This window comes from Uranotaenia lowii, chromosome 2 (genome assembly GCF_029784155.1).
Source record: "Uranotaenia lowii strain MFRU-FL chromosome 2, ASM2978415v1, whole genome shotgun sequence".
Lineage (NCBI taxonomy): Eukaryota > Metazoa > Arthropoda > Insecta > Diptera > Culicidae > Uranotaenia > Uranotaenia lowii.
In genome coordinates, this window is record NC_073692.1 from 244373241 (window position 1) to 244384604 (window position 11364).

General features: G+C 41.9%; 1 protein-coding gene across 1 annotated transcript; it reads left to right on the plus strand.

The window, feature by feature from the left end:
- Nucleotides 1–833: 833 nt before the first annotated feature.
- Nucleotides 834–5726, plus strand: LOC129742472 (uncharacterized). The gene has a single exon (XM_055734372.1). It carries the CDS (start codon nt 834–836, stop codon nt 5724–5726), a length of 4893 nt encoding a protein of 1630 aa, XP_055590347.1.
- The last annotated feature ends 5638 nt before the right edge of the window (nt 5727–11364 follow it).

An 11364-nucleotide genomic window follows, 5' to 3' on the forward strand; every position in this document is an offset into this window, starting at 1 on the left:
TTTTAGTAAAACGAAGGTTTTTCAGCCGCTATGTTCACAGACTCCAGCCGCCGCGCCAGTTGGGAGAAAATTAAAAAGCTGTCGCGATTAAGTGCGGTTCCGGATGTTCGTTGCTGGTGGTTCTTGTTGGTGGGCAATTTCACGAAGAAACGGTAGCTAAATCGACACCGGATGCTTACAGGTAAGGTCCAATCTTAAAGTGTTTTGATTCTCCAATATTTTAATTTGAAATTTGTGTGTTTGTTTTTTTCCTACCAGGTTGAAAGTGCAACACGAAACCCGCAACAGTCCGGCAATGAAGAAGGACCACAACTGGAATTTCAACGAGCTGCATCCGGAAAACACCCCGGTGCTTTCTTTGATGAAGATGGCATGGCATTTTGCTCGCCAGTAGGTGCGTTCCCAGGATCGAACCTTCCGTTTAACGAAAAGTGTGAAAAAAATTTAAAAAATGTGAAAATTAAATTATAAGTGAATGTAATTTGTGTACTCTATTCAATAATCAAATATTCCCCTGATTTTCCAGAGAAAAAATAACAAAACATGAAATTACGGGTCCCAGCCATCTTTTTCTCCGGTTTTTGCTAAAAATTTGAGTAAAAATTGCGGCGGCTAACTTTTCCTCTCGTTTGCTGAAATTTTAGTAAAAAAAAATTGCTAAATTGATTGCTTGTGCTAAGTTTCTAGCTGGTCAAATTTGAGCAAAATTTTGCTAAATTCCGGCCTCAGAAATTTTGTGTGTGCGTTTTGAGACACTCCACAACCAACTTTATGTTGCGCTCCAAACAAAAATTGATTGTCTCACATCCGCTCTCCCATCGACCAGCAGTGAAATGGCACGACCAGTTCCCCCGCAACATGTTTACGTGCAAGCTGCCGCTCCACAACTGCACGCTCCGTTTCCGGTCTTCAATGGCAACCCGGAAAACTGGTTTAGCTTCAAGAGCCTCTTCCGAAGCATCATGCAGCGGTACGCCAACGAAACTCCCGCCATGAAAATTTTGCACCTGCGAAATTCATTGGTCGGTGATGCCAAGGACAAGATTGACCAGGATGTCATCAACACGAACGACTACGATTTGGCCTGGCGAATCTTGGAAAACGCTTACGAGGACCGACGACTAATAATGGACACGCACATTGACGCGATTTTGGAATGCCCGAAGGTCACCATCGAGAACAGAGGACAAAGCATCACTAAACTGGTCGAGACATGTACCAAACATGCCGATGCTCTACGAGGTCATGGTTTCCCAGTGGAAGGATTGGCTGAGCTATTTGTTGTCAATGTGCTGTACAAAAAACTGGACAAGGAAACCCAAGAGCAGTGGGAGACGAGACTTCCAAGGAACGAGCTACCGGAGTTCCAAGTATTCGTTGACTTCCTGCGAGAGAGAGGACGAGTTCTGCTGCGCACAAGTCGCTCCGAGCAGCCAGCAAGGCAGCAGTCAACAGTTCCTGCTAGACGTCCAACATACGCTCCGAAACCAGCAGCACGATCATTCGTCCAAACTGCAAAGCAATCGTGCCCCTGCTGCAAAGAGGACCATTCCATCTACCGGTGTCCCAAGTTCCAGCACATGAATTTGTCGGACAGGAAGGCTGTCGTCTCAAATGCCAGTCTTTGCTACAATTGCTTGCGAGCGATGCATCGAGTCAGCGAGTGTCCATCGGAGCAAGGGTGCAAGGTGGAAGGATGCAATCGAAAGCACCACAGTTTCTTGCATCCCACCAACTCTGCCAGCAGTTTGAAGCCAGAACCAGAAAGTGTCCCTGAAACACCCACATCAACGAAGTACTCTGCTACAACATTGTGTACTCACTTGGGAGCCATCACAAAGCAGGTACTTCTATCGACAGCGCAAGTCTTGATTGTCGGGAAAGGTGGCTCCACTGTTCAGTGTCGAGCGCTTCTCGATTCCGGATCCGACAGTCACATCATCAGCGAGAACCTGGCCTCCAAGCTTATGGTAAATATGCGACGAGTGGACCTTCCGGTAAGTGGCTTGAATGACATCCAAACGCGTGTCAATTATGCGCTCTCGACACGCATCCAATCTTGCGTGAACGATTATTCCACCTCCATGCTGGAATTTTTGGTCGTTCCATCGGTATCCACCAATCTACCCCTTTTCGAAGTAGACACGCAAACACTGAAAATCCCGACCGGTTTGACATTTGCCGATCCAACTTTCCATGTCCCGGGCTCGGTCGATTTAATTATTGGCAATGAAATCTTTTTCGATTTGGTCCGAGATGGTCGAATAAAGATCAATAACAGCAACCTCACCCTGGCTGAGACTGAATTAGGCTGGGTGGTGTCAGGTTACGTTCAGCCCAGAAAACCCAAACCTCTCCCACGCGTGTGTCAGCTCAACCGCAAAGACACCGAACTCAACGCAACACTGGTCAAGTTTTGGGAAATAGAAAATATGCCAACCGAATCAATATTATCCGCTGCTGAAGCTGCTGTACAGGAACACTTCAAGCTCACCCACACAAGAGACGAGGATGGCCGCTACCAGGTACGTTTACCATTCAACCATCTCAAGGACCAGCTTGGTGGTTCCTACAGCAACGCTAAGAAACGACTCGACAGGCTAATGGTTTCACTCGCACGGAATCCAGTTCGTGCTGAGCAATATTCCGAGTTCATGTCCGAATACCTAGCACTCGGTCACATGAAAGAGGTGAGCGCTTTGATCGACGAGGGATACTACATTCCACACCACGCCGTCTTTAAAGAGTCCAGTTCCACAACCAAAACACGAGTCGTATTTGACGCATCAGCGAAAACAACAACTGGCATCTCGCTAAACGACACTCTCCTGGTTGGCCCCACAGTGCAAAGCGATCTGGTTTCGATTCTGCTCCGATTTTGCACTCACCAAGTAGCGCTAACAGCAGACATCCCGAAAATGTACCGCCAGGTCAAAATTCATCAAGACGACTGCAAGTATCAAAGAATCCTATGGTACAATCAAGCTGGCGAACGTACCATTTACGAGCTACAAACGGTAACGTATGGTGTCGCAAGTTCTCCTCATCATGCAACACAAGCGTTGCTCCAACTAGCAGCAGATGAAGGCGAACAATTCAAATCAGCTGCTCGAGTCGTCTCCATGGATAGCTACATCGACGACTTCCTGACGGGTGGCAAAACGGTCGAAGAGGTGATCAACATCTACAATCAACTAACGCAACTCCTGTCCAAAGGTGGTTTTGGCGTACATAAGTTTTGTTCCAGTAGTCCAGAGGTGTTAAAACTTATCCCAAACGACTTGCACGAGAAGCAAATTGGTTTCGATTCTGACGTCAACGATTCGATCAAGACACTTGGTCTCATCTGGAATCCAACAGCTGATTTCTTTCGATTTTTCGTTCGACCGTCCGAAGGTAATTCAACTACGAAGCGAAGGGTTTTGTCTGACATCGGCCGGCTCTTTGATCCACTTGGTTTTTTGGGTCCGATCATCACCACGGCTAAGCTTCTTATGCAGGACATTTGGCGACTGGGAATAGGCTGGGATGAAGAGTTGCCCACCGAGCTGCAACTAAAATGGCAAAACTTCCAACAACAACTACCAACCATCAACGAGATGCGCAAACCAAGACGTGTGATAGCGAACCATCCAACACTAATCGAACTCCATGGTTATTCCGATGCATCCTGCCAGGCCTACGGTGCGGTAATATACATTAAAAGCATCTCCTCCGACGGAACCACACAGGTAAATCTTTTGGCAAGTAAATCTCGAGTTGCCCCCTTGAAGCCAGTCACTATTCCCCGACTAGAATTATTAGCCGCTAAACTTTTAGCAGAGCTTACGCAGAAGGTTATGTCAGCAATGCAAATTGAATTCCACAATGTGACTCTTTATAGCGACTCGCAAATTGTACTGTGCTGGCTTAAAAAATCTCCTTTGTCGCTTAATCAATTTGTATCCAATCGAGTTGCTTCTATTGTTGAGCTCACGCAAGATTTTCGATGGTGCTATGTACGCACAAATGTTAACCCCGCTGATTGCATTTCTCGGGGTGCTCTCCCTAACGAGCTAGTTGAGAATGAGTTGTGGTGGAAGGGACCTCCAACATTATGGGAAACTTCACTGCAACCACAAGATCCATTTCCATTTGATCTCGATGATCCAAACATACCCGAACTTCGTAAGCGCAAGGCGCTGACAATTATAGCCAAAACGCCACATATGAGTCTGGATAGACTGAGCAATTACAGACAATTGCAAAGAGCGTGGGTGTATGTATTGCGTTACGCCAAACGGGGTGCCCTAACGCAACCATTCAATGCACATATTTCTGCTGATGAAATGATGTTAGCCGAAACAACTATCCTTCGATTTGTCCAGCAGCAATCATTCCAAACTTTGTTGAGCGACATCCAATCCAAACAAACGAAACGATATGATTTATCCAACTTGGCTCCATTTGTTGGAAACGACGGGCTCATCCGAGTCGGTGGTCGGCTCAAGTATTCTGCTATTCCATACGATGGGAAGCATCAAATCCTTCTGCCTGAACAACACTTCGTAACAACAATCCTGGTTCGCAAACTGCACGAAGAAAATCTCCATGTTGGCCATTCGGGGCTCCTAGCCATCGTTCGAGAACGGTACTGGCCTGTACGTGCTAAAAATATAATTAAGAAAATTATTTCGAACTGCATTGTTTGCGCTAAGCTACGCGCAAGACCAGAGCGACAATTTATGGGAGACTTACCGAAGCACCGAGTCAATCCAGCACCACCGTTTTCACTGGTCGGGATCGATTATGCTGGACCATTTACCTTGACTTTTGGAACCAGAGGAAGAAACACCTACAAGGCGTACGTAGTCGTGTTTGTTTGTATGACTGTGAAAGCTATCCATTTTGAGCTGGTTACAAATTTGACTACCGAAAATTTCATAGCCTGCTTGAATCGATTTGTGGGCCGCCGTGGATTACCAAGCGATATTTTCACAGACAATGGAACATCTTTCGTCGGCGCTAATAATGAATTAGCCGATATGAGGAAATTATTTGAAGACGAATTACACCGTGCCAAATTACAAGAATTTTGTGCAACTCGTGGACTTACATGGCATTTTATTCCGCCAAGAAGCCCCCACTTTGGCGGAATATGGGAAGCTGGCGTCAAATCGATGAAGTATCATCTCAAGCGAGTAGTTGGAGAAACAAGACTAACATATGAGGAGATGCTTACTTTCCTAGTCCGCACAGAAGCAATACTCAACTCAAGACCTCTTTGCCCGATGTCAGACGATCCTTGTGATGCAGCAGCGTTAACTCCTTCGCATTTCCTGATTGGACGTTCTCTACTGGCCTTACCCGAGTCGTCGCTTATGGAGGAAAAGGTCGGTCGATTGAATAGGTGGCAACACGTGAAGTACATGCAGGAGCATTTCTGGCGAAGGTGGTCCCGTGAATATTTGCACCATTTGCAAAGTCGTCAAAAGTGGAGTGATGGAGTTCGAAAGTTCACAAAGGGTGATCTTGTTTTACTGGTTGAAGAGAACCTCCCACCCCAGCAGTGGCGACTTGGACGCATCGAGATTCTTCATCCCGGCGAAGACAACATCGTGAGAGTGGTGACGGTCCGCACCGCTAGTGGCAGCGAGTTCAAGAGAGCAGTTACGAAAATAGCCTTACTTCCGGTTGATCTCGAGGGCGAGACTCAACGGGGGGTGAATGAACGATTGAAAAATTAATGAGCCCTTGAATACACCCCTGTGTTTCCATAATATTATATCCTTGCTATAAATCTATTGGCACCACTGCCCATTTGAAAAGGACAGAATAAATCAAACCGTTGTTACAGTCGGATGTGTTTTTTATTTCCTCCGTTCTAGTCGAAAAATCATTCGCTTTTCCTCTTGCTAAATTCCCTGAGCTGTGCGAAAAACAACCGCTAATCGCTAGTTAGTCCGCTAACTTTTTGTTAGCGTTTTAATTTTGCCGCTAAGTTTTGATTGATCTAGCGAATTAAAAAGTTCCGCTATTTTTTTGTTCCGCTAATTGAAGACCACTAATCTCTCACATATTTGTATCAATCTCTCGAATTTTCAGTGATAGAATAAAATTTTTGTCATTAATCAAGTTGAGCTGACATTCGGCATCATTCTGATTGCATGATTGGATTCCTAAGTTCAGCGAAAAGCAAGTTCTGCAATTTCGTATCGAATACAAAGGAATGCTGAAGGCAATTGTACTTAAGTTAATGAAGCGACCGCCATTAACTTATCCTCTGACCAAGGCCGCCTCATGCCTTGATCCGGCAGTTATCAGCAGCGATACCAAATTGGCCAAAAAACGATTTGAGAAGACTTTGACTATACTGACAGATACTGCACGCGTTAGTGGATCCTCGGCAGATTTAGCAGTGCGGCAGTATTCCGGAGTGATTGCCAAATGCGATAAATTTGTTAATTATGACCGTAGCAAAGAAAGGCTGGATCATTTTTCGAGTGGAGTGCTAGCAAATGCCAAATGTCCAGAATTCTTCAACATCGTCAAAATGATCTGCTGTCTTTCACATGGCAACGCGAATGTTTAACGTGGTTTTTCAGTAAATTCCGAATGTCTCTTCGAAAATATGCGTGAAGAATCAGTGGTGGCTAAACGACAAATCTATGATGCTGTTTTTTATGCTGGAGGGATAAAATCAGTCCAAATTTTCAACAAACTTATTCAGAGAGTTCGAAATTCACATGCTCGGTTTTTCTAAGACAAAGATCGCCGCAAAAAGGAAGCTCTTGAATCAAATCAAACAAAGCTGATAAAGCGTCATCGAGAAGCGGAAGCAAAATCGCTTGAGGTGAAACAGAGGAAAATTTTGGAAGACGCACAGAAGAAGGCTGATAGCTTGCAGGAGAAAATTGTTATGCTGAAATCATAAGAATTTCTACAAGTAGATCCGAACTGGCTGATTTACCTTAAAATGTTTAATATCACAAATAATACTTCCATTAAAATTTTCGTGATAAATTAGTATTCTCGACTCAAAGCTTTCTGTGCGTTTATTTTCGGGGGAAATATATTTTTTATAACTTTAAGTTGCTTCCTCAGTTGTTTTTCATACCTGGAATTTTCTGGCAAAAAAGAATGGAAAATCAGGGAAACTCAGGGGATTTATTACCAGATATGAGTCGACACCCTGGATCAGTTCATATAAAAATAACATAAAATCACCATCGAATGAATTGACATTGTTAAGTTGTTAATAGTTCATTGTAGCCTTCGTTTTAAGTTCAAACAGAAATTGTAAAAATGTTCACGTTTGACAATACTCCCACATGTAAAAAAAAGGGGAAAACAGGCTAAAGATGATAAATAAATGAGGATAATGTAACAATAACGCATAAAAAGGGAATGAATTGCACAAAAGATTGTTTGCAACAAAATTACATACTATCTACTTAGCACAAAACCGATAAATTGATTAAATTTTTAATCAAAATTAAACATAAAATTGCTCCCATCTTTTACATTCTGTTTTTTTTTTCCAGTAGTTGTTAAAAAATTTGGATATTTTTTTTATTTGTAGAACACAGAGAGAAGTTTAAATTCCAGTCTTTAACAGTCATGTTTTGCTGCTTGTAAGAAAACTCGATCAATTTATCGATTTTCTCGAAATGAAATACATACTTCAAAGTTCTTTTATTCCCGCTTCACTGCCGTTGGAAGCATAATTGCCACATGTTACAAAAAGGCAAAGCGAGAAAAACGCAATCAAAGTTTCACAAAAGCACTTTGCTGTTATCGCACAGTTTCACAATTTTTGTTGCCTTTAATGCCGTAGATCTCTTAAGTATACTCCTATCATATGAGCCTCGATCAAATTTTTCGAAAATGAAGTGTTTTTTCAATGAAAATCCTTGTGTGACATTTATGCCGCGAAATCTTATGAATAGTCGAAAAATGGACGCATATTTGTCACACCACGAACATTTTCTCAGTAGGGGAGATGGGGGCATAATGGCCACCTTAAGGAAAACGCTTATTTAACCATAGAGAACAGCTGTAATATGTGAATTACATCATTGTTTCGTGTTCAGACACTCAAATAGTCTATTGCCTAATTGGATGAAACTTGAAAAAGTAGATTAAAACATTTAAAAATGCATTTTAAAAATTTTTGCCGAAAGCTGAAAACCAGTCACTGTAGAGGCATAATGAGAAACCCCCCGAGGCAGTATGAGCACCATTAATGAAGGCATAATGAGCGTTTTCTGCTGGAAATTCTAGCAGCAAATTCGACTCGATGAAGTCAACTGAGTAATAGAGCTACAGCTTAACTTGTATCGTCTGACGATTTGGCCTATTGGTTAGATGTCGGAGAGGTAATCAGTAGGCTCGAGTTCGATTCCCGGTTGAGGTGATTTTTTTTTTTTTTTCATTTATCATTCATGATCATGATTGCACTAAACGGTGAGGCGTAGATTCATCAAACAAACCAATAACAAAATAATCTAGGTCTGTTTGTAGAATTCAAAGAATGAACACATGCTCATACCTTATGTTTCTGGTATTTTGTTTGACGGATGATACTTTGATGCTTTTAGCCGTATAATGTAACAATAAAAAAAATCAATCATGAATGGTATGTGCAAAAAAAATCCTCTCGAACAGGAATCGAACTCGAGTCTACTGATTACCTCTCCGACACCTTACCATTAGGCCAAATCGACAGACGAATCAAGCCAAGCTGTAGCTCTATTACTCAATTGACTTCATCGAGTCGAATTCGCTGCTAGATTCCCCGGCAGAAAATGCTCAATATGCCTTCATTGAAAGTGCTCTGTTCGCCTCTAGTGAACAAATTAAAGTAAAAACGCGTTTTACAATTGATTAAAGTGAAAAATCAAAAATTTTATGATGCTGAAAATTGAAAAACAATGTGTAGATCATGTTGCAGTGCGTACATTTCAGATCAAGATGATTTAAAGGTCATAAAAGCTTATTTGGTGGTGCTCAAAAATTATAATATTTTCGTCACTTGAGAACCTTGCTGGTTATTATTTAATATTTCTGTAAATATGAAAAGGATATTTCTTTTTTGGTGAAAAATTAATACTATAGGTAGTACGAAACAAGTCCTCATGAAAATTTGTTTAAGAAAATACGTACTTATGTAGAAAAATGGACTTCTCATTATGCCTCGGGTGCTCGTTATGCCCTCATCTCCCCTACCTACACTCCCGGCCAAAAGTTTGGGGTCACCCCTGAAAAAACATGTAAATTTGGTTCGTCCATAACTTTGTCATTTTTTAACGGATTTAGGATTTTTTTAGCTTATTCGAAAGGCAATGAGTTATACTTACATCGTAGGTATTTTGTTAAAAATTTGTATGATTTTTTTCCTACCTAAAAATCATCTAAATTTGCAAATTTTTTCGAAATTTCCACCTAATCTTTGTACCCAATTTTCTCATAGCTGAGTGGGTAAAATTTTTAAACTGAAGTAGCATTAGAACACCTATTCTATACCCTTTGAAACATATTTGTCAGATTTTGCATAAAATTTAAAGCAAATTTATAATTAATTAAATAGTTACTTTAGTCATCCGTCAAAAGTTTGGGGTCACCTTACAGTATGGTGTATCGGCCAAAAGTTTGGGGTCAGTGGATTTTTCCTATATTTTCATTCAAATCACTGCAATACTTCCCACAATTTTAATTTTTTATGTTAGGGGTTATCCATTAATTATGTCCCGCGTTAAGGGGGAAGGGGGAGGGGGGAGGGGGGTTGAAATGTATGACAAGCCATACAAAAATTTTGGAAGTCCATACAAAAAATGCGACAGGGGAAGAGTCAGTTGGTACAAGCACGGTATTCCAAGCTAAAGGTTAAGGTTTCGATCCAAGCTAAAGGTTAAGGTTTCGCAATCTAATGGTTTTTTTTCGGTTTGGATTGTCTTTCGATTGGAGCATAAGCGTATCTTTATGTTTGTCACGAAATATACGATTGAATGGTATGGAAAATAAAGGAAGGTAAATAACAACTGTATGACTATCCAATGTTCACTCAGCTCAGTCTCAGGCAAGTAGGGCGTGGGAAGTAGAATAAGAAGAAGATATGCGGAGTTTTCATCAATATCGAATATTCACCTCTATTCTAGTTTTCGATCGAACCGTTCGACTCATACAAAAAAAAGTTTTTTTTGTATGAGTCGAACGGTTCGATTGAAAACTAAAATAGAGGCGATTATGATATTCTGAGACCATGAACAATTAAAAGTAGCATAATTCATTACTCTTCTTCAATTTATTTCATAAAGTAATGTTAACAAAAAAAAAAAGAATTCATTTCAATGTCATTTAAGCAATAAAACGCTTTCCATTATTGGGGATATGTTAAAAACTTGTGTTTAGGGCAGTTTTTCATCAAAAAATCCTCCCTTAGCTTTGATGACAGCCTTGCATATGCGAGGCATTCTGTCAATTAGCTTGCCGAGAGTTTCTTGGCTTATCGAATTCCAGGATGTCTGCAATATCTCCCACAAGTTGCGCTGTGATGCCGGACACTGCTCGCGAACCATGCGGTCCAATTCTTCCCATAGTAGCTCTATCGGGTTAAGGTCCGGCGATTGCGGCGGCCATTCCATGTTCTTCAGCACACGCTCCTTCGCCTTCTCTTGAACGAATCCCTTGCAAAGTTTAGATGTATGTTTGGGGTCATTATCCTGCTGAAATGTGAAGTTTTTTCCGATCAGTCGCAATCCAGAGGGTACCGCATTTTCTTTCAATATGGTCAAGTATTCTTCCTTCCTCATAATCCCGTCAATTTTCACCAAATCACCAACTCCAGCTGCAGAAAAAGAGCCCCAAACCATAACGGATCCACCACCATGCTTTACAGTGGGAACCAAACATTCCGGAAGCATTTTCTCATTCTTCTTGCGCCGAACGTAGACTCTTCTTGACGAACCATATACTTGGAACTTTGATTCGTCACTCCATAGAACTTTGGCCCACTGTTTCGGGGTGAAATGTCGATACTTGCGAGCCCAAGCCAATCGTTTCAACCGATTTTTTGTTGAAAGAAGAGGCTTTATTACTGCAACTCGGCCAAACAGTCCCTTTTCGCGGAGTCTCCTTTTGACGGTGGTTTCCGAAATTGTTAGGTCACTTTCTGTGTTGATCTGGGCTCGAATCTGTGGGGCTGTCAGTTTCCGATTGGTCTTGGCAAGAACTTCAATCCGTTGATCGTCCGATGCCTTGGTGCTTTTCGGTCTTCCTCTTCGTTTGCGATCAGCCAAACTGTTTGTTTCACCGTAGCGCTTCACTGTTGTTAGTACTCCATTGTACGACAATTTCAAACGCTTGGCCATCGCACGGTATGACAAT

What these genes read in the sequence shown, in the direction of transcription:
- LOC129742472 (XM_055734372.1), top strand. Translation starts at nt 834, where the DNA reads ATGGCACGACCAGTTCCCCCGCAACATGTTTACGTGCAAGCTGCCGCT.